At 44.1% G+C, this 23,268-nt stretch overlaps 1 protein-coding gene across 1 annotated transcript in view; it reads left to right on the top strand.

The window, feature by feature from the left end:
* LOC144690297 (uncharacterized) overlaps positions 1 to 23,268 on the top strand; it is a 152,518-nt gene that overhangs the window by 1,106 nt on the left and 128,144 nt on the right. Inside the window, exons 3-10 of the mRNA XM_078557651.1 lie at positions 5,707 to 5,840; positions 8,629 to 8,753; positions 11,002 to 11,170; positions 12,576 to 12,788; positions 14,233 to 14,403; positions 14,579 to 14,716; positions 19,843 to 19,892; positions 21,929 to 22,049. Coding sequence (XP_078413777.1) covers positions 5,707 to 5,840; positions 8,629 to 8,753; positions 11,002 to 11,170; positions 12,576 to 12,788; positions 14,233 to 14,403; positions 14,579 to 14,716; positions 19,843 to 19,892; positions 21,929 to 22,049 — 1,121 coding nt within the window. The remainder of the gene's footprint in view (positions 1 to 5,706; positions 5,841 to 8,628; positions 8,754 to 11,001; positions 11,171 to 12,575; positions 12,789 to 14,232; positions 14,404 to 14,578; positions 14,717 to 19,842; positions 19,893 to 21,928; positions 22,050 to 23,268) is intronic.

A 23,268-nucleotide genomic window follows, 5' to 3' on the forward strand; every position in this document is an offset into this window, starting at 1 on the left:
AGGCCCCTTGGTCCATCGTATCCATGCTGGATCTCTGAAAGAGTGACTCACTTAGTTCCACTCCTCCACCTTTTCCTGGAGCCCTTCAAAATTTTCTTTCTCCTGAGATAGTTATCCAATTCTCTTTTGAAGCCCTGCATTGACCCTGCCTTCACCACATTCTCAGGCAGTGCATTCCAGATCCTAACCACTCGCTGCATTAAAAAATTTTCGTCGTGTTGCTGTGGCTTCTTTTGCCAATCATCTTAAATGATTGCTGGTTCTTGATTCTTCCACCTACAGAAACAGTTTCTCTCTTTCTACTCTGTCAAGACCCCTTAAAATTTTGAACATCTCTATCAAATTTCTTCTTAGGGCAGAATTTTCCTGTTGGCGTGCCCCAGACGTCTGCGCATAAAATGACGCGCGGTGACATCAGGCAAACGTCCCAACGTCATCGCGCGCCATTGCGATATTTTGTTGGGCAGGCACGCAATGTTATCCACTGCGCACCCGTCATTAATTAAAGGGCCACTTAAGGCCCTTCACTCACCAATCGATGCAAATTTTTCGGCTCCCATGCAATCTTCGGGTCGGTGGACAGGCGCAACGGGCAGGCGGGTAGGACACATTTGTATGAACCTCATCCACGGGCAGGATAAGAGGGCTCGCAAGTGTGGTCTTTCAAGTATTAATTTTTCAAAGTTTTTGAAACTTGCCTGCGTGATCTGCAATACTTCAAACAGCTGCTTTGTCTGGACTCTTAACCCTCAGGTCAGCACTCTGCAGTGAGGAATTTTTTTTGGGCCTGCAGGTTTCAGGAAGCCTTCCCATAGCCTGGGAATGGGAGCTGAACTCTCCACTGGAGGCACCTCCTCTGAGGAGGGGGGTGAGGAGGCCAGGAGTGCACATTCAGCCTCCGGGGGATTCACCTTTGGGAGGACAGTTGCAGGCACAAGGGGAGCAGGGTCAAAAGGTAGACCAAGGTGGAAGGGGCCGCAGAAGACGCCACTATCCTGCTGCCAGGGTATACAGGCGGTGAAGCAGCTACCTCAATGTGTCTGAGGTGCAGTGCCAAAGGAGGCTCCGTCTCTCAAGGGAGACAGTCAACTATATCTGTCAGATGATTGGGCTTGAGATCTCCGCTAACTGTATGGGTGGACACCCCATGCCAGTGGCTTTAAAATTCACAGCTGCCCTCAACATCTATGCCTCTGGCTCCTTCCAGGGGTCGGTGGGTGATCTTTGCGGTGTCACCCAATCAGCTGTCCACACTTGTGTCAAGACGCTCTGTTTAGGCGTGCATTGACCTTCATCCACTACCGTTGGGACCAGACGAGCCAGACACAGCGAGCCAGAGGCTTCACAGCGATTGCTGCCTTCCACCATGTTCAGGATGCAATAGACTGTACACATGTGGCCATCAAGGCGCCAGCAGGTGAGCCGGTGCCTTCGTCAACAGGAAGGGCTTCCACTCCATGAACGTGCAGATAGTGTGTGATCACAGGATGCTGATTTTACAAGTCTGTGCAAGTTACCCAGGCAGCTGCCATGACACCCACATCCTCAGACACTCCCAGGTGCCAGGGCTCTTCAGTGCTTTGGCCCGGATAGATGGATGGCTGCTGGGTGACGAGGGCTATCCCCTCAGAAGGTGGCTCATGATGCCTCTCCGCCATCCAAGAACAGAAGCTGAGCAGCGGTACAATAGGAGTCACCCCTCCACAAGGGCTGCAGTGGAGAGAACCATCAGTCTTCAAAAGATACGCTTCCGATGTCTGGACCGCTCGGGGGCGCACTCGAGTACCCCCCAGATCATGTCTCGGTGATAGTGGTTGCATGCTGCACTCTCCACAATCTTGCGCTGGAAAGGGAGGACGCAGTGGACGATGAAGATGTCGATGCAGTGGCTGCGGCTGCACACGATGAGTCCAGCAGTGAGTTTGAGGATGAGCATGCACAGGGAAATGCTGAGGGGGTAGACGCTGACCCGGGCATACACCAGGGAGGCAGGAACACCCAGCAGGCTTTAATCCAACGAACCTTCAGCTAGCACACCACAGATGGACCTCCAGGATTAAGCCTGGGCTGTAGACTCCATACTCTATACCTATGTGCCAAATCTTCCAGGTTAGGAATAGTAACTGAAGGCCTTGTTAATAAAGCTGAATGTCCCACAAAGCACTCCTAACATTTTTGGAAACCATACACATGCAGAAGAAAAGAGGCACCCTCAGCCATGGTCACATGTCTGAATTTAATATCACAGGCAAAGAAACTTAATGGGCAGAATCTTCTGTTCGGTGAGCGGGGGCAAGGCCTGCTCACCGGCGTGCAAAATGACGTGGGGTGACGTCGGGCGTGCATCCCGATGTCACCTCGCGTCATTTCGATTTTCAGGTCAGTGGGCACACAGCCGACTCGGCTGCGCGTCCGTCGACCTGTCAACGGCCTATTAAGGCCATTAAAAAACTAATTGAAACCATTAAGGTTGGATGGGCAGGCCGGGAGCCCTGGTGGGCTTCTGAAAAATCATGAAACCTCATCCACGTGTGGGATGAAGTTCCATGAGTGATTAAAAAAAATCTCGGAATATTTCAAAATTAAAGTTATGGACATGTCCCAATTCGTGTGACAGTGTCACATGAGGGGATACGACAGCGAAATTTTTCTCTCATCTTTATCTGAAGTTTCAAATCTGAGCTGATCTTTCTAAGGCAGCACTTCAGGAAGATCTGCGCGCTCTTTCGCGCGCATGTGCGAAGGAACGCACTCCCGACAAAGGGAATCCTCCCCCACCTGTATAGGGAGTGTATAGTGCTTCCTGGTGGACGTCACGCTGGGTGGGCCTTAATTGGCCTGCCCACGTAAAATGGCAGCACGCCCCCAATTGGGGGCGCCGATCGGGAACCCGCCTACCCGCGCCCGCTCCCACACATTCCCCCGGACAGGGGGAAAATGTTGCCCAGTGAAACAAAATGACAAGGGTGTTCCAGTTCAAAGCAAATCATAAAGACCTCATCTCGGGCCAACACAAAAGCAGCAGTGATAAACCCATGGTGTGCCTAAGGTGCCTTATGTTTACGTTTCCGGGTGCTACATCTTGGTGCTGCCCCAACGCTGTGAGTGGCATCTGAGACAGCTGCTGACTCTGCTGTCCTGTTGGCCTCGATGACCTTGGCAGTCGCCCTCTGGCCCGTGAAGCCTGTGCTGGCCTCACCTGGGAGGGATCTGCCAGTTCCACAGCTGGCATCTCCCCAGTCATCGCAGCCTCACCAGATGCTACGGAGAGGGGCAGAGGAGCTGCTGCCCTCATCCGGAGCGCCCTAAGAGGTGCCCGCAGAGACGACAGGCAGCTGCTGCACCGACGTGAGTTTGCTTCGGACCTCCCTGCACACCGTGGATGCATGGGCACTGGGCTGGGAAACTTGGTGCCCACACCATCTCCCACATTGGCACTGACCAGCTGAGGTCAATGCTGATCTGAGGGCTTGCTGGTCCAAGTGCATCCCCAGGAAACCCTGATGGGTCTCCTGGAGGAGGCTCTCCACAAGAGTCGCCACTCTCTCCATGGAGGACACATGGCGCTTGGACATGTGGCTCATTGCGTCGGTGATCATCTGCGTAGACTCCTCCACCATGGAAACCAAGCCAAGGATAGCCTCATGTATCTCCCCCAGATGCTCCCGCACTCCCGGCCACATTTCATGTCCTTGCTGCATAGCGGACAACTCCAGAGGCACATCATCAGGCACCGACTGAGCATGTGCCAGGTCCCCTGCAGTCCCCTGACTGCTGACACCATGGGCACTCTCTGTCTCTACCAGCTACCCCAGCGACTGTGAAGTGCCCTCACCGCTGTGCCCCGGGACACTAGCCGATGTTCTAACTCCCACCGAGGTGCTAGTATCTGAGCTAGTGCCAGCCTGGCAGAGATGCCAGGTGTGATGCTGGTGAGTCAAAATGGTCAGGGCCCTCTGCCTCCTCCTCCTGGCCCTGCTCCGGTGGTGCTGAAAGGAAGAACAAGGACATTTGATTAGTTAAAGTGGAGACAATGTCAGTGTGCATGCCTGTCCCCCAGATCATTACGCGCTCATCCTTCCATAATCAATGGTCAACCCATATTGCAGACTTCAATCACTGAGCATTCAGCAGTGCCATGGTTGCTGGGACACACATGGTGACCTCAGTGCTCCGCAAACATACCTCCCCGTGGCACCCCAGACTCACTGCCACCAGTTGACCTGGGCGCATGGTGCCTCTCCAGATCCATGGCCTGTTGCTCAAATTAAGTCACAATGACCAACTGGGCCCGGCCTCCGCCAGTCCACATCCGCTCGGTGGAATTGTGCGCAGTCTTCTCCTGAAAAGAAGAGAAGAGCATTGATTAGTCCAGCCTGCACCTGAATTCCCATCGCATCCCTGCCAACCCAACCAGAGTGGGACATTGCAGGGCTCTAGTGCTTTGTCACCCCCCAGCCGCCGCACACTCATACAAAGAAGCCAGGGCTGATCCCCCCTTGTCCAATTCTGCCTCCATCACGCTTGGCAGCACACGGTCTAACCTTGCAAAGCAAGGAGACACAAGCATGTGGAACGCAAAGGCCAGCAGATGGATTGGTGCCCCACCACCGGAAAGCTCCCCTCCCAGCATGCTAGCACCCTGACTTTGACGTGCTTCACAGTTCCAGCACTGTGCCTAGGTGCAGATCCTTGAGTTTGCCCCCAAATCTATAATCTGGGTGTCAGTGACACACATGCTGCGGGTGCAGAACCCATCTCAGGCTGGGGGGTTGTGGGGGGCGGGAAAGGCTGACGGCTGCATTAAGTGACCTCTGCCAACATGGTACTCACCCCTCCCCAGTGCAGGAGGCCGTTGAATCTCTTGCGGCACTGAATCCACATGCATCACACAACATCATGGGAGCTCACAGTCTCGACCACTTCCTCCCAGGCACGTTTGGTCAGGTGGGGGGGTCTCTGCCTCCCGTCCCTCGGAAGCAGGGCCCCCCGTCGTGCTGCCACCTCCTCCAGGAGGGCAGCTAGGCACTCAAAAGTAAAATGAGGGCACACTGCCCCGCTGGCCTACCCTCCAGCCTGGCCTGCTCCGCTGGCCTACCCTCCGGACTTCCCTGCTCACCAGAAGCCCTTTGCCATTCTTCTACCTGCCATTATGAGCAGCCTTGCAAAGGCTGCCAGCGCTTCATTTAAACAGGCTGCCGGGTCACCACTGGACCCGGCGGTCAGTCCACTGCTGTGTGCCCACTCCTGCTATCCTTGGGAGTTGCGCATTACGCTGGGCAGGCCTTAATTGGCTCCCGCTTGGCCTGCCCGACATGGGGAATATTCTCCCCAAGATTTTATTTCTACTACTCCCATCATAAATGGCACCGGAAACTAAATCTAAGCACCGCCTACTAAATCAACTCACCAACAGATGTATTCCTTACTGTAACATTATATTGTACCAATAAAGTATGCAGTGCACTCAATGTTACAACTTTTGATCCATTTGAAAGAAGCTACCTGGAATAAAAGGCGAAGGTCTTAACCAACAGATGCACTCCTTAAACTGACCAATCAAAACAGCCTGGACAGGCAAAAACTGCATATTATTTTATTATTATTATCATTATAGATTGAAAGAAACAGGATTGAATTGAATTTTAATTTCTATAAACCATTCTTTAATCACCATTCTAATATTTTGTTCACTTTGTGTAACAGAGCCCAAACCAAAATGCTACAATGTTAATGATCCAGTCCTGAACTCCACTGCTTGGTTTGCTCAATATCTGGGACTCTTTATGAATAATGTGACAGCATCTGATCTTCAGTCTTTCACCAGCAACGAATCAATTGTACGTAGCTTTCTGTTTGCTACTAAGATATAACACAGAAAAGAGATTGAGCCTAGGAAGAACTGATCTCCCTCAATGACCAAGTTATCTGAAGGTGCCACTGGAACTAATCTGATGGGGTGTAGACTGCCAACTGGTTTAATATTTCAGAGGGGTTGAAGTAATACGGTGTGTTATTATGTTCACATGAAAATCTACTCTGAAAAATCTGTTAACACAATTCCAATAAACTAGTAGAAATCTTCATTAAAATAGGGGACAAAGATTTGCTTATTACGCAGTGTAGTTCTGACCCACAAGTTACTAACATTTGAAATTGCATTTTCATGGAAAGATTTAGTAGATAACTGATCACTAAAATTATATGTTCAGTAAACATGCAAATAAAAGCTCTTTGGGCCAATCTTCCTTGCTTTAGCAGTTACCTGAATTAGCCCTGGGGCTTTAGACAGAGAAAATTGTCGCAGTCCCCCCTTACGCTGGGTCGAGTGGCATCCTTGGCAATGGTTAGGAAGCTTATGCCTAAAATAGGTACAGGCATTTAAAAGTAATTGTAAATATTGTGGAGGCATTGTAAAGAGTGGATTCACCCAGAGAAATTAGCCATTTGAGGTTACCTAAGCTCCTCAGACCAGAGGATCAGAGAATAGGCTGCCATCAATCTTTTCGGATATCCAGAAACGTTTAATGATGCTGCAAGGAGACAGCTAGTGTTGGCAAAAATTCATGTCTTTGACATTTGAATATATTGATTTCTCTTCCTTCCAATGCAAATGAAGGTATATTGGGGCAAGGTCTACAGCAATAGCTAAATTTCTGTTACTGGTTGTGGGCTCAGGTAATTGCTAAGGTACGGGCCTGCACTGAGGGCAATTCTTGAGCCATGCTAATTAATGATCTGGATCTGGAAATACAAATAGGTTCAGGCAGTGAAACAAAGGCCACTTTGAGTCCAGTGTGTCAGACTAGCACTTGGCAAAGGAGCAAATAATCATTGGGTCTGCTGGACACTTTTTAACTTGCGTGTTGTTAATTTTAAGTATTTGGACAGTATGAGCACTAATGCCTGCATGCTCTGTAAACCTTTCAGTTTTACTTCAGGGCAAGCTCAGTGCATATATATAGGCAAACATAGGAATGATACAAATGCAAACAGAAAGTGCTGGAAAAGCTCAGTAGGTCTAGCAACATCTGTGGAGAGAGAAACAGAGTTAATGTTTCAAGTCCAATATGACTCTTCTGCAAACTCTGTTTGGCATGGCAATTACAGATTGGCAGTGCAAGCAAAGTACTGCCTGACTGGAATTGATGATGTGAATTGATAGAGGTGGTTAAAATTACAAGGCAATGCAATAAGTTCCCTAATAGTGTTTTTCCATTGTATTTAATATTACTGATTTTTACTGCATCACTTGGATTACAGAGCAGATGTATCATAAATAGATTGTTTCCAATAGGGAAGCGCTTTAGAATGAGAGGCATAAATATAAGATTAAATGTAAGAGATTTAGGACAGAGAACATAAAAATTTCTTTCTTTCACAAGTTGTGAGGCAATGTAATGCATGGGAGGGGAATGGTAGTAAAATGGTAATGTTTCTGGACTGGTAATCCAGAGACCTGGACTCATGCTGTGGAGAGTTGAGTTCAAATCCCATTTTGGCAGCTGGGGAATTTAAATTCAATTAATAAATCTAGAATAAAATGCTAGACTGAGTAATGGTTACCATGAAACTATTGATAGTTATTAAAAATAAACCCATCTAATTCACTAATATCCTTCAGGGGCAGAAATATGCCATCCTTACCTGGTCTGGCCTAGGTGTCACTCCAAATTCACAACAATTTGGTTGACTCTTAACTGTCCACTGAAATGGTCTAGCAAATCACTCAGCTGTATCAAACCGCTACAGAAAAAAAGCACTGAGAGTGTATCTACACTTCATGGACTGCAGCGCTTCTAGGATATAGCTCACCACCACTTTCTCAAGGGTAATAAGGGATGGGTAAAATATGCTGGCCTTGCCAGCAACGCTCGCATCCCAAGAACAAATTTTAAGAAAATCACTTCAAGACTGAAGCAGCAACTATGGGCAGAATTTTGCACTTGATGGGCAGGCGGGCCCCAATAGCTCGGTGGCGGGCGGGCAGCCGATCGCCGTCGCCGCCATTTTAAGTGGGCGGGCGAAGTAAGGTATGCACTTCCTGTGCTGGGGGGGCGAGGGGGGAAATTCCCCAACTGTCAGAGTACGCTCTTTCGCGCATGCGTGCAAAAGAGCGCACATCTCCCTGAGGCAAAGTGCTGCCTCAGGGAGACCGCTGAAAGACTGGCAAATATAAAAAATAGAACAATAAAAAATTCATTAACATGTTCCCCCAGATGTCATCCTGCGTCATTTTCCCGTCGGTGTGCGGGCCCCGCCCCCAGCTCGCCACCGAAAAAACTTTCCCCTATGTCAAGAATAAAGAAAAGGAATAGAGTGAAGGAAAGGAGGATAAGGGGATATTGAAACAAAGGAGGCACATGGAATTAGAATTATTGCTCTTGTAGAGGCTAAACACCATTATTGACTGGTTGGGCCTAATGACCTGTTTCACTTCTGTAATTTCTAGGATTTCTGTGACAACCAAGTATAAATGCAACATTATTCTGCTCCATATTAGTGCTAAGGATTATCAGTTATAAAATTTTAATCTTGTGACGTGTAGAGTGTGGAACCTTTTGTGATTTTATTTAATCTATAATTTGTGGTAAAATATTTTTCATTCTGTCAATCTGCTTTGTGCAGCTTCAAGACTTTGCAGCAAACCGTGAAAATCAACTACTCATAGTGAATTTGACATTACCCACTGAGATCTCAAAGCTCTATGTTAATTTCCTGGTGAACAACAACCCAAATATTGATATCTTAAGGTATGTAGTCATTGGGTGATATTTTTGAACAATTATTCACAAAGATAATTGAATATAGTTTGAAAATATGCACATTTTCCACATTTGTCCAGAAAATGTTTTTAAATGTTCAGTTTCTGCTGCTAGTGATTTATAATAGTGTATCAACAATATCTTTGCCTGATTATTTAATAGAACACCCCCACTTTCCTGCATGAAATAACTAAACAGTTGGTGGAGGTTTGTAAAGCAAATACTAATTATTCTTCTCATTACATACTTTAAACTAATTACATTAAAGTACACACTCAGCTGCAGATTGTAAAGTGCATATCAGCCTCAATTCACAGAAGGCCGTTGCAACTCTTTAGATATAACAATATGTTACAAAATTGCTTGATTCATGGGAGAAGGCATCATAAAACTGTTTTTTATTGGATAGGGTTCGGTTACAATGAGGAAATTGTAACAGTTGGCGAAGTTATTCATGGTGTGGTCTGTATTTCCAACTGATGTTGGATTGCACACCTTGGCTACTTGATGTTTTATATTATAAACTGTACTGCAGACCACAGTATTAAAGTTTCATTATCTGTGTATTATTAAGGGCAATATGTACAAATGAACATATGAATTATATGAATTAGGAGCAGGAATAGGCCACATGGCCCCTGGAGCCTGCTCCACCATTCAACAAGATCATGGCTGATTTAACTGTAACCTCAACTCCACATTACCACCTACCCCAAATAACCTTTCACCCCCTTGCTTATCAAGAATTTGTCTAGCCCTGCTTTAAAAATATTCAAAGACTCTGCTTCCACCACCTTTTGAGGAAGGGGGTTCCAAAGACTCAGTACCCTCAGAGGAAAAATTTCTCCTCATCTTTGTCTTAAATGGGCGACCCCTTATTTTTAACAGTGACCCCTAGTTCTAGATTCTCCCACAAGAGAAACATCCTTTCCACATTCATCCTGTCAAGACCCCTTCAATCAAGCCCCCCCTTAACCTTCTAACCTCCAGCAGGTATAAACCTAGCCTGTCCAACCTTCCCTCATAGGAGAACTGCCCCCATTCCAGGCATTGGTCTAGTAAACGTTCTTTGAACTGCTTTCAATGCATTTAGATCCTTCCTTAAATAGGGAGATCAATACTGTACACAGTACTCCAGATGTGGTCTCACCAATGCCCTATATAACTGAAGCATAACCTCTCTACTTTTGTATTCAATTCCCATGCAATAAACAAGAACATTCTATTAGTTTTCCTAATTACTTGCTGTACCTCCATACTGTTTGCGATTCATGCAGTAGGACACCAAGATCCCTCTGCATCTCAGAGCTCTGCAACCTCTCACCATTTAGATAATATGCTTCTTTTTTATTCTCCCTTCCAAATTGGACAATTTCACATTTTCCCACATTATACTCCATTTGCTATATCTTTGCCCACTCACTTAACCTATCTATATCCCTTTGTAGCCTCCTTATGTCCTCTTCACAACTTGCTTTCCTACCTATCGTCGTGTCATCAGCAAATTTAACAACCATATTTTTGGTCCCTTTATCCAAGTCACTTATATAAATTGTAAAAGTTGAGGCCCCAACACTGATCCTCGTGGCACACCATTCATTACATCTTGCCAACCAGAAAAAGACACATTTATGCCTACTCTCTGTTTCCTGATAGCTACCCAATCTTCTATCCATGCCAATATTTTACCCCCATGAGTTTTTATTTTCAGCAATAACCTTTGATGTGGCACCTGAACAAATGCTTTCTGGAAATCTAAGTACTGTACACCCATGGTTCCCCTTTATCCACAGCACATGTTAATTCTTCAAAGAACTCCAATAAATTGGTTAAAGACTATTTCTTATAAAACAATGTTGACTCTACCTGATTACCTTAAATTTACCTAAGTGCCCTGCAATAACATCTTTAATAATAAAATTAATTGAAGTAAAAATGTATTTGAAATGTACAGTGTTACTTTTTGTATGCTGTTCTCACCATTATAAATTTTTAGTCTGTTAAGCTAGGATCTAGTTAGTGTAAATAATTTTTTAAAAGGGCTGTTTAATTTTACAGCTTGTACCAGGATTGATGAATGCTTAGAATCTATCAGCCCTTTAAGCTTTAGAAACAGCAGTTTCTAAATAACTACAATGCATTATATTTTTGATTCCTATTAAATGTACATATGTAGAATCCTGATAATTTGTGATTCTGAAAGACCCATTAATAAACCTCTGACATTTTCTTGTAGCATTCCAGACTCCCTTGTTTGCTTCAGTGCTGGTACAACTGTATTTCAGTCCTTGAATGAAAAGAAAGCCTTGTCTGTTATTGAAAGGGTGAACCAAGTTTGTGAGTTCAGGACAACATCCAACGCAACAAGCGACACATTGTCTGAAATAACTGATGAACAAATCAAGGTAATAGGAAAAAAACCCTCTTCAAAAGCTAGAGGAAAATGTTCACCTTGCTTGCACAACTGTGCAGGCCAACAGGTTGCATGTATATCTGTTGTTTAGAACGAGTATGATCAAACACTTAGAAACTTTCTACTTTCAGTTAGTACTACACATGATTGACTTTCTCGGGATGGGGGAGAGAGACCTGAAGTAATTTTACTTTGGGTAATTGTACAAAACAGATGATATTGGATCAGCTGCCCATTAAGCATCTTTCCTGATTTTAGTTTCAATAAATATCATGTGTTTGCACAATTATTCAAAGCCAAAATTACACTCAGAGGGAGCCATGCACTTAGTGTATTTCTGTCTGGACAGAGACTATACATTTTCCAAAATAATCTGAAAATTGGATATTGACTGAGTGAAGTGAGCTCATTGCCAATTCAACCAGCACTAGCAATAAACATTAGAGGGTGACACTTCTTGTCTGCCAGTTGCTGATGTACAGAACCATGGAAAAGTTACAGTACAGAAAGAGGCCATTCAGACCATCATGTCTGTGCCAGAAATTGATTACATTATTATATATGTATGTATATTTCAGCAAAACATCAAGACAACCTAGTAATTATCCTCCTTTGCTAAAAATGGTATGGGTCCCTGGAGACAACGGTGCAGATTTTTGTTTAAATGTTAACTTAGAGCTAGACCATTTAAGAGTAAAATCTGGAAGGACTTTTCATTAAAGGGTGGTTGAGACAGAGAGCTCTCTTCCCAAACAGCAGGGTCAATTGAATTTTTAAGACTAAGATGAATTAATTGAAATACCCTACTCAGTATCTGCTGTCACTTGACCAATAAATCCTATAAGTGATGGCAAAGACCGAGAAACCAATAGAACAGCTCCTGCTGGTTTTTTTGCTTTGTTGCTTTCCTGCATGGAAGTTAAAATAGAGCTCAGAGTGTCAGCAAATAACTGCAGAAAACATTTTTAAACAGTGTAAACAAGAAATAATGTCTTAGTAAGTCAAAATTAAGAATCCTCGAGTTACTGTTTACAATCAGCCCCAGATGAAAAGAAATCTGCATTTTAAAAAAATTCTTTGTGATCCCTTTATATCACCTCCTAAGGTCCTGAGATCCCAGTTAAAAACATGATCTGTAGCTAATCATGTATCTTTTATTCCCTTGTATCATAGCATAAGGGTGGGAGTAGAGTGGAAGGGTATGGGCCGTGTTAACTGGTGCTCAAAGGAGGCTCATAAGTTGTCTTGAAAAATTGCAACTCAACCCTTGGCACCTTTTGCATTCATGTCAAAGTTAGTTGAAACAAATGCTGCACCCTAGTCTTTCGCATATCTGTCGAATTTCTATTCAACGAATCTCGAGTTTTAATGGCATTTCCTTTTCTTATCCCTTGCAGCTCTCCAGATCATTAGTGAGTAAAATTGACAATTTTTCAGCCAGCACTCTGAACAATTTGAAACAAACAGCTATTGGAATGTCAGTGTCACAGATTGAAGAAACTGATGCAAACAATTTCAAGGAAGCCCTGACAAGTTTGAATAATGTCAGAGGATGGAACCTTGGTCAAGCCAAAAACATTGTGTCCAAGTTATCCAGTAGTGGTTTGGAGGTAAGATATGAATAAACGGGAAACTAAAGTTTTATAATCATATTGAACTCTGAAAGTTACAGAGAATTTATGAGATGTAAGTGGAGTGACTAGTATACTTACAAAAAGTAGTTTAATACATTGAGAAATTATCAACTGTAATATGACTTCCTGGGATCAGACAACTGTGGGATTCTCTGATCAGTTTCTTTTACTAATTCTTTCACGGGGTGTGCAGGCAGCCAGCATTTATTGCCCATGCCTTTGAAGACAAAGAAAGGGGGCATTTTACTTGCCAGCATGTTTCCAGTGGAAAGCCACTGGATTCAGTGGGCAGAATTTTCCCGTCGGCGATTTGGGGGCAGGGCCCGCTCGCCGATGGGAAAATGACACGGGATGACGTTGGGAGGAACCCCCGACGTCATCCCGGTCCATTTAAATATTGAGGAAGGCGGGCGGACAGCGAAATCAGCTATCCGCCCGCCGACCTGTCAATGGCCAACTAAGGCCATTGACAGGATAATTAAGCTTGTTAAATGCCCTGCCTGTCCAACCTTAAGGTTGGTGGGAAGGCCAGGAGCCCCAGCGGGCTTCTGAAAATACATGAAACTTCATCCACTGGCGGGATGAGGTTTCATGCCCGTTTTTAAAAAGTTCAATAAAGTTTATGTGCTTCTTATTAACATGTCCCATCTCATGTGACATTGTCACATGAGGGGGATATGTTAATAATTTTAATATTTTTCTATTTCTAAAGATTTTTATACTGTCAGTAATATCCCTGAGACAGCACTTAGTCTCAGGGAGATGTGTGCTCTTTCCCTCCACCCCCCGCACAGGATGCGCATAGTGCTGCCTGTCGGGCAGGCCACTGGGTGGGCCTTAATTGGCCCGCCCACACAAAATGGCGGCGGGCCCCGTTTCGGCGGTGGAGTTTAGCTGCCCACCCACCGCCGAGCCAGTGGGGCCCGCCCGCCCATCAAGGTAAAATTTCTGGCCAGTCAGTTTTTTGTCAGAAACTTGCTGGCAGTATGCGACTTGGTGACTTTAACCTCTGGCTCTTGTTAGTCTACTACTTTTCGGGAGTTGGGCAGGAAGCTGATGCCAGCCTCTGGAAAATAAGGCAGTCCTTGTAACCTGCCAGCACTCTGTAATTGGAAAGAGGGTTCCAAGGTGCTTGTGGCACGATGGTCATGGTGGGGAGGGTTTGGTGGTTGGGAAGACTGATGTTGAGGAAGTCTAACGTTTTATGTAGGCTTGGGGAAGCAATCCTGCTCCTCCAGATTCCATAAAAGAAAGTAAAAGAACATACCTGGAGGCCTTCATTAGCTTCCTGATCCACTTCCCACAGCCTTTCACCTGGTGGGAAAGCTGCCATGGCTTCCCCACTTGGCTCAAAGTTAAAATTGCTGTCGGGGCCTGTTTCATAGTTTTGAATTTATTTTTTCCTTTTTCTTTTTATTAGTTTAATAACAAAGACAACCTGGTCAGTCTCGGAACCTTGGTGTTTGGTGTTCCAAGCAATGTGTTTGAAAGTATTGAATCCACAGTTCTTGCTGATGCGACCTCCAACCCTACTTTTGTCAGAAATATTCTAGAAGCACCGCAACCAACACAGCAGATTATCATTCTGAAGGTGAGCATCATATGTATTAATGGCATCAGAAAAATTAATTAAATCTAGTTACTATTGTTGCGTGTATTTGTGCATTGTGTTTAGTCACATCTGGGAAACTTCAACAATATCCTGAACTCCTGCTTAGAGAGTGCAATGCATTTCCTAAATTAAACTGCTTTTCGTTCGAATCCAGGTTTTGCAGACTGAAATTGATCCTTCAAGGAAAGTGAGGAAGATTCCAAAAGATCTGGTTAAAGAGATCCCAGCTGTGTTCTTGACCTCAGGCCTAAATCTTAATGATGTCAATAATAAGCAGTGGGTGCCAAATCAAGTAAGTGATTGTATCCTTCAGTTTTGAAGCTGACACTTAGAAGAAACATGAAGGAAATTATTTAACTACAATATGTGTGGTATTCTCCTCACTAGTCTGTGTAATACGAGTATTTTCTCTGACCAATGTGTGAGAATCGGGACTGAGTTGTGAGGTGGATTTGTGGAGTGAATGAGAGTGGGCCACTTTTCCAAAGTGCCTCATATAAGGTTTAAGTAGTTGAAGAGCAAGCCTAAAATTGCACTGGGGTCAGAGGCATAGAACATCAGACTGGCTGAAGGTAAATTCCTGTTCCACAGCTAAAAACTTAGAACAACAGCTCCTGGAAGGAATTCCTCGGAAACAGGCATGAGATGGCATGCTCATTTTTCCAGGACTAAGTGCTTACAATGATTAAATTCTAGAGAGGCAAACATCTGCAGTTCAGTTCAGTTCCTTCAACTTGAGCAACGACAGTTTGAAGCAGTATGATGTGTTCATGGTGTGGTCATGATTGGCAATGACTTCTACGTTTTAGAGTGAACTATGCAGCTCAGCATGCTTCACCTCGAGCTTCTAGTACCTGCATAAAAAGGGAGAACTCAAATAGTTGCTTACCGTTTGTTTTATGACTAACTATCCTCCCCATTGGTTTGGGTTGAAGGAATAAGCGAGATGTCTTAGAAATCAAAGTGGCTGGAAAACAACACAAATGGGAATGGAGATTTAGAACCAAGTCAACCATTTGTGACAGACTCCCAATTTCCAGTACTTTTTACCAGGCAGGCCCATAACCCTCCTGGACACAATTAGTTGACCAGTCAACTTGAACACTATATTGATACTTCACCTTGGGGATCCAGATACTTCCTACTTATTTCTGGATAAAATGAAAAACCTCTATGCTCAATGCTCTAGGGGCTGACTGCACAAATAACAGAAGACTTACCAGTGCTCTATGCTGGTGACCTGTGTGGTTTTAGATGGTTAAATTCCAGCCGTACTCTTCTATGCAATTGATCTCAAAAACGTGGCTTCTCCAAACTGCACCAAAGCTCTCTAGATTTAGATTGAACTGTGTCCCTATAGGGAAAATTTATGAGCTCCATATGGGACAAAGGGAAATTCTACAAGAGTAAATTTAGCAGTTGTTTGGTTCAAACATTCTTAAATTTATGATGGATTTACCAAGTGCCATCCACACACCATAGAAAAAAATTATTACTCAACAAGAGCAAATTTAATCACTTCAGTAACTCCTTCCTCACTCCTTGGCCGGGATTTTGTTGGGCTGACAGGAGGTTTCCCCATCGGTCAGAGAACCAGCAGGGAACCCCCTGTCAGTTCCGAGGGGGAGGCTCGATTGAAACAAGTGCCATAGCTTCAGGCAGTTAAGTGGCTGCCATTGGACCTTGCCCAAAATTGAGGTCTCCCGGCAACTGAAGTTCTCCTGCCAAGAGCTGCTGGCCAGTCAGAAGCCGGCAGCTCATCATTGCCACCAGCAGGAGCAGTGACTGCTGGTAGCAATGCACCCAACTAAGGCTCAGGATCGCAGAGGGATCACAGATAGTGAAGGCAGAATGGGGGTGCAATGCAGGAGAGGGGTCAGAGGCAACGATTGGGAGGTGGCTTTCAGCAGCCACCTCCCTGCCTCATGTCAGATTCCTCAATAGGGTTCCTCCCCAGGTTCCACAGAATTGTTGAAAGCAAGGGACGTGCCCCCCACCCCCTTGGGAGGCTGCTGGCAAGCCCGACAGGTTTTGCTGCACGGTCGCCCAAGGGCACGGGAAACTCATGCATTCTCCATTTAATCTCTGCGCCACCACTAAACAGGAAACTACAGACCATTTAGCTTAACATCTGTCATGGGAAATTGCTGGAATCTATTATTAAGGAGATTATAGCATGGCATTTAGAACTTCTCAGTGCAGTCAAGCAGATCAGCATGGTTTTTTGAAAGGGAAATCATGCTTGAATAAGTTATTGGAGTTCTTTGAGGAAGAAACAAGCAAAGTGGATAAAGGGGAACCTGTGGATGTGCTGTACTTCGATTTCCAGAAGGCATTTGACAGGGTGCCATACCAAAAGTGCTACACAAAATAAGAGCTCGTGGTGTAGGGGGTAGCACATTAGCATGGATAGAGGATTGATTAGCAAACAGGAAGCAGAGAGTAGGAATAAATGGGTCTTTTTCTAATTGGGAAGATGTGACGAGTGGAGTGCCAAAAGGATCAGTGCTTGTGCCTCAACAATTTACGATTTATATCAATGACTTGGATAAAGGGATCGAATGTAATTTTGCTAAATTTGCTGATGGCACAAAGATAGGTAGAAAAGTAAGTTGTGTGAAGGGATGTCCCTGCATCCCTGCAAAGGGACAAATGCCCCTGCAAAGGGATATAGATTAAGTGAGTTGGAGTATAATGGGAAAATGTGAACTTGTTTACTTAGGCAGGAGGAATAGAAAAGCAGCATATTATTTAAATAGAAAGAGATTGCACAAGCCTGAGGCAGAGAGAGATTTGGGTGTCCTGGTACATATATCAGGAAAAGTTAGTATGCAAGTACAGCAAGTGACTAGGAAGGAAATGGAATGTTGGCATTTATTGCAAAGGGAATGGAATATAAAAGTAGGGATGTTTCGCCACAGTTGTACAGGGCATTGGTGAAACCACATCTAGAGTACTGTATACAGTTTTGGCCTCCTTATTTAAGAAAGAATATTAATGCGTTAGAAGCTGTTCAGAGAAGGTTCACTCAACTGATATCTGGGATGGGGGTTACCTTACAAGGAAAGGTTGAACAGACTAGGCCTGTACCCATTGGAGTTTAGAAGATTGAGAAATGATTTTATTGAAAAATATAAGACCGTGAGGGGACTTGACAGGGCGGCTACTGAAAGGATGTTTCCCCTTCTGGGAGAGACTAGAACTTGGCGACACAACTTAAAATAAGGGGTCTCCCATTTAAGACAGAGATGAGAAGAAATTTTTTTTCCCTGAATGTTGTGAATCTTTGGAACTCTGTAGCGTGGGGGCAGGGTCAATGAATATTTTTAAGGCAGAGGTAGATAGATTCTTGACTATCAAGGGAGTCAAAAATTATTGGGGATAGGCAGAATGTGCAGTTGAGGCCAAGTCAGTTTACCCATGATTTTATTGAATGATGGAGCAGGCTGACAGGGCTGACTGACATACTGCTGTTCCTGATTCATTTGCTCATACGTTCTGGGCTCCGGGATAATGGGTTTCAGTATCTGAGGAGTCACAAATGGTGATCAACAGTGTGCAATCATCAGTGAACATCCTCACTTCTGACCTTATGATGGAAGGAAGGTCATTGGTGAAATGGCTGAAGATGGTTGGGCCAAGGACACTACCCTGAGGAACTCCTCAGTGATGTCCTGGAACTGAGATGATTAACCTCCAACAACCACAACCTTCTTTCTTTGTGCTAGGTTTGACTCCAACCAGTGGAGAATATTCCCCCTGATTTCCAATGACTCTAGTTTTGCTAGGGCTCTATGATGCCCCACACATTCAATTGCTGCCTTGATGTCAACGGAGTCACTCTGGAGTTCAGCTCTTTTGTCCATGTTTGAACCAAGGCTGTAATGAGGTCAGGAGCTGAGTGATCCTGGCAGAACCCAAACTGATTGTCAATGAGCAAGGTATTGCTAAGTAAGTGCCGGTTGATAGCGTTGTTGATGACCCCTTCCAACACTTGACTGATGATCAAGAGTAGACTGATGGGACAGTAATTGGCTGAATTGGATTTGTCCTCCTTTTTGTGACAGGATGTGGCAAGCTCTGGAGCACAAGTCTTCAGTACTATTGCCAAAAAATTGTCAGGGCTCATAGCCTTTGCAGTATCCATGTTTAATTAAGTTCAACTAACTGGCTTGAATTTTTTGATTAGGTAATGAAGAGAGTTCATGAAGGTAATGCTGTTGATGTGGTGTACATGGACTTCCAAAAGGCATTTGATAACATGCCACTTAACAGGATTGTCAGCAAAGTTAAAACCCTTGGAATAAAAGGGATAGAGTCAGCATGAATAGACATTGGCTGTGTGACAGGAAACAGAGTAACGGTGAACAGTTGTTTTTTGGACTGGAGGAAGATATATAGTGTTGTTCCCCAGAGGTTGTTGTTAGGAACACTGCTTTTCTTGATCTATCTGCATTAATGACCTAGACTGTGATATAGGGCACAATTTCAAAATGGGCAGATGACACAAAACTTGGGTGAACTGTGAGGAGAATAATGATAGAGTTCAAGAGGACATAGACAGGCTGGTGAAATGGTCAGTCATGTGACAAATGAAATTTAATGGAGAAAAGTGAAGAGTAATTAATTTTGGTAGGAAGGGTGAGAAGAGACAATATAAAATAAAGGATGTAATTCTAAAGGAGGTCCAGGAGCAGAGGGACTTGGAGGATAGACAGATGCACTGGTCAGATGGACTGCAGTGATTCGAGGTGTCTCACCACCACCTTCTCAAGGGGAAGTAGGGATAGGCAACAACTGCTGGTCTTGCCAGCCCTGCCCATACCCCATGAAAGAATAAAAAGATGTATGCATAAATCATTGAAGGTGACAGGGCAGGTTGAGAAAGCAACTTATAAAGCATACGGGATCTTGGGCTTTATAAATAGGGGCAGAGAACACAAAAGCAAAGAAATAGTGAAAAAGCTTTATTAAACACTCTTTTGGCCTCAACTAGGGTCTTGCATCCAATCCTGGACACCACACTTTAGGAAAGAAAAGATGTGAAGGCATTAAAGAGGGTGCAGAAAAGATCCACAAGAATGATTCTGGGGATGAGGAACTTCAGTTACATGGATAGATTAGAGAAGCTCCTGGTGGCTTTGCATTCAACATATAGGCCAGTGCCAGTTCCAGCAGAAATAAGGGAGGTAAATTCAGTTTGGGATAATGAGCTGGCTGTTGGCCTCACCGCCCAATTCTTGCACATGTTTGGTACCAATCACCTGTCATCATCACAAGTAACAATGAGTTTACCTAATTACACCACAGTTGTTCTTATTTAACTGCTTTGAATTACGTGTCTTTCTACTTTAATGGTGCAATTTTCCAAAAGCAGTTAGTATTGCATAGTAATATTTTATAATTTCCTTTTCTAAGGCTGCTGTATTCTTTGAAAACATCATAACAGAGAATAAAGATTATAAAACGTAAGTAATTTTTAACTGCTGTTCATCTATTTAAAATGCCTTTTCAAATATATATCTCTCTCTGGGTCTGGCTTCATCATTATTTGTAGAATTGTTTTTATTCATTTAAAGGAATATATTCCATACAGAATAATATATATCTTTAAAAAAAAATTCAGAACTAAAAAAGCCAGAACTAATGTTCAAATAAATAAATAACTATTGGAAGTTGTTGGAGCATTAAATAGTTTGTCATAGTTAGATTTGAACTGATTTTGCAAAGAGCTAGCATAGGTGCAATAATCCAATGCCGCCTTCTGTACTATATACTTCTATGATTCATTGGTAAACCATACTATGGCTGAAAAGTTCTTACTTTCATCTGTAAAATATGTTTTAACCACATGAGTATTTTATCCATTAGCTTCAGGAGCAGACCAGTTTCAATTCGATTTACACTACTCTTTAGACCTCTTTGAATGTTAAAAGCAAATAGAACTCCATTTTAACATCTAACCTCATTTGAATAGTTATGTCTGCCACTGGTAAACATCCTCAATGGCGAGACTGCATCAGGGAGCCATCCCAATGCTGCTCCTGGGCATTTTACTGGCCTCTCCACCTCCATTCCCGCCTCCTGGGGTCCAGTAAAATTCCATTCAGTAAGTCTGGCGAAGTCAAACTCAACCTACATAGTGCTCAGTTAAGATCATTCCATCAGTAATGTGTCCAGTTCTGATCACTGAAACACAGCTGTGAAAGCAGTTCAGAGAACTGTTGTAATGTTATATGTTGTCTCATGAAGAGGTCTAGAGGCTTTTATGGTTGAACAATAACTGTTTATTAATAACACGTAACTATGTACATATATATAGGATACAGCCCTGACGAGGTGCTATCTTCATGCCGACTTCTACCAGACTCACTATTACACTCTACTCTCCCATGTGTCTTTCTACATCAGAATGTGGGGGGCACTATTTCTCCAGTCCCCCATTAACCCTTACAGTCCCAAATACCTAATAATACAAGAACCACGCAACTGAGTATGATAACAGGATTAGAGCAGCTTGACATTTCAGCCTTCAAAGAATGTGAATAAGAGGTGATTGTGTAAAGGTACATAAAACAGCATACTTAGGACTAAAGTCCAGAAGTTCTTCATTACATAAATAGTGGTCAACAAATAGTGATCTGACAGGAATACAACAGAAGAGTACAGAATTTAGACAGGGCCATGATATATCAGGGCCGATCTATGCTGAGAGTATTCTGAGGGGTGGAGCTTCCACCTTGTACAGGGCCAGTGATGCCAAAGGGATAAAGTGAAGCAGGACTCCTGCACCCTGGCCTTCAGACAGGATCCAGGGCATGATCAGTGACTGCTATATCTAGTTTGGCCAGATATGCCTGCCTAACCCTAGCAGAAATGTGACCAGCTGGGTATCTAATTGAGTTTGAGACCTGGATCCACAGAGATGTGAAGCCATAGAACTATTGACAGAAAAGTTTAAGTGGGAAGGGCAACTCAACCAACATGAACATTCTTCCAGAAAGGGGCTCAATCAGCTACTACTAATGTCCTCCGAGGTTGTGCTTTGGAATTTGCCACATAAGTTCGCTGACACCTCTGAAGGCCTGCCTGATCTCATGAACTTGACAGGGTTTGTTGCTGATTTCAACATCAGGTGTGATTTTCCAGCCACAGCATGCATTCCTGAATATAGTAATGAGAAAAACCCTTGCAATCATCTAGGAAACATGTGATGCTACAGTGGGGGTATGAACTAAAGTGTTGTAGATGGCTTTTCTCATCTGTATTTATATCGTGACTATGGTTAAGTTTGTTCACAACAGTGCATTCCTGGTTGTAGCATAACAATGCAACAAATGAAAATTTTGCCTAGTTGCCCTGATGAGTAAACCTCAATAATATTTAAGGAAAATCACACAATGAATGATTGTAATGAACGGGATTGCTGTTATGAAAAGAAATAACCTGTTGGAAGATAGTGAGTTGTTTAGAAATGAATTAATGATGTCATTATTTGTTTCAGATTCTCACCATCTGTCCTTCAAGGCTTCAGTTGTGGTGCAGTGAAGGACCTGAATTCTAGTACATATCTTCAGCTTATTCAAGCAATGAAGGGTAAAGGGGCCGTGTTTGATGAAAGTCAGGTGAGGTCATTCACAAAAATCACAATGGAGGAAAGTTTGTTTTGTTTCTATTTTATTAATGCAAACAGGTTTCTTTTTTAAAAGTTCTACTTTGTTAGCTGGTCATTCAGTTTAGTCTAGGTGGTGAAATTAGTGCCAGAGATCTAATATTACCCAGTGAGCTGAATTTTACAGGCAGGGGGCATAGTGCTCGCATCCCCACCCCCAGAAGAAATTCGGTCCCAAACCAATGTTAAACAAGGCCGCCCCGCAGCCATAACATGCTCTGGGCAGCATTAAAGAGGTGAGGGTGGGACTTCCGCCCCTCAGTGGGAGGAAGTCATGTCCTTGAGAGCTGCCAACCAACTGATTGGCCGTCAGCTCTAGCAGTCCCAGCAATGCTAGAACTCAGTAGTCGGAGCTGCAAGAAGACCCTGGGATAAAGAGGACATGGCCACCAGAGGGAGTAAGTTTGGGGATTTTGGATGGGGAGGAATCGGGCAGCCTAGGGAGCAGGGTGAGAGTGGGGAGGGGTGGGTTTGGTGGCCGGGCAGGAAATGACAAAGGGGGAAGGGGGTAAAATCTTAGAGGCGGAGGGTGTCCCAAGTGCGCACATGGCACCCCCCTGAAGGATGTACCCTCTCCCTTCCCTCCTGCCTTTTAACTAGTTGGGTCAAGAAAACGGCTTTCCCACGTGCTTGCCCATGCCAACCGTATTAAGGTGGCTTGTTAACAAGTTCAATTGCCCAGTAGTTTTTTTTTAAATGGTAGGTCACTGCCGATTATGGCACCCACCACCTACAATTCTGTGGGGTATGAGTCGGGGGTGGGTGGAAAGAGTGTGGGCTAACTAAGCGTCATATTTTACATGTCCCACTGCACCCCAACCAAAAACATGCCCAGGATGGCTGTAAGATCCAGCCCAATGTTTCTCTACGAAGCAATGTTGCAATATTTGTTGTAAAATGAGGGCAAAATTCCTGGGGATTCTGCTGAACTCTCACCATAACCACAGCTAGAAACCAACACAGCCCTATGGAAAATGGCAGAGCTTTGGTTACGTCAGATCTCTGCTATTAGTATGGATATTCTGTTAGAGAGAACCTCATCCACTCCATGCAAACAAATTATGCTGAGGGGCACTCTAGCTCCTAGGCCTGAAGAAAAATCTGGTATCTCTGATAATTAGCATGCCAAATGATTGGAGACATAACAACAACCTTCACAAGGGTGTAATGTG

The sequence above is a fragment of the Cetorhinus maximus genome, chromosome 15 (genome assembly GCF_964194155.1).
Source record: "Cetorhinus maximus chromosome 15, sCetMax3.hap1.1, whole genome shotgun sequence".
NCBI classification, from domain to species: domain Eukaryota; kingdom Metazoa; phylum Chordata; class Chondrichthyes; order Lamniformes; family Cetorhinidae; genus Cetorhinus; species Cetorhinus maximus.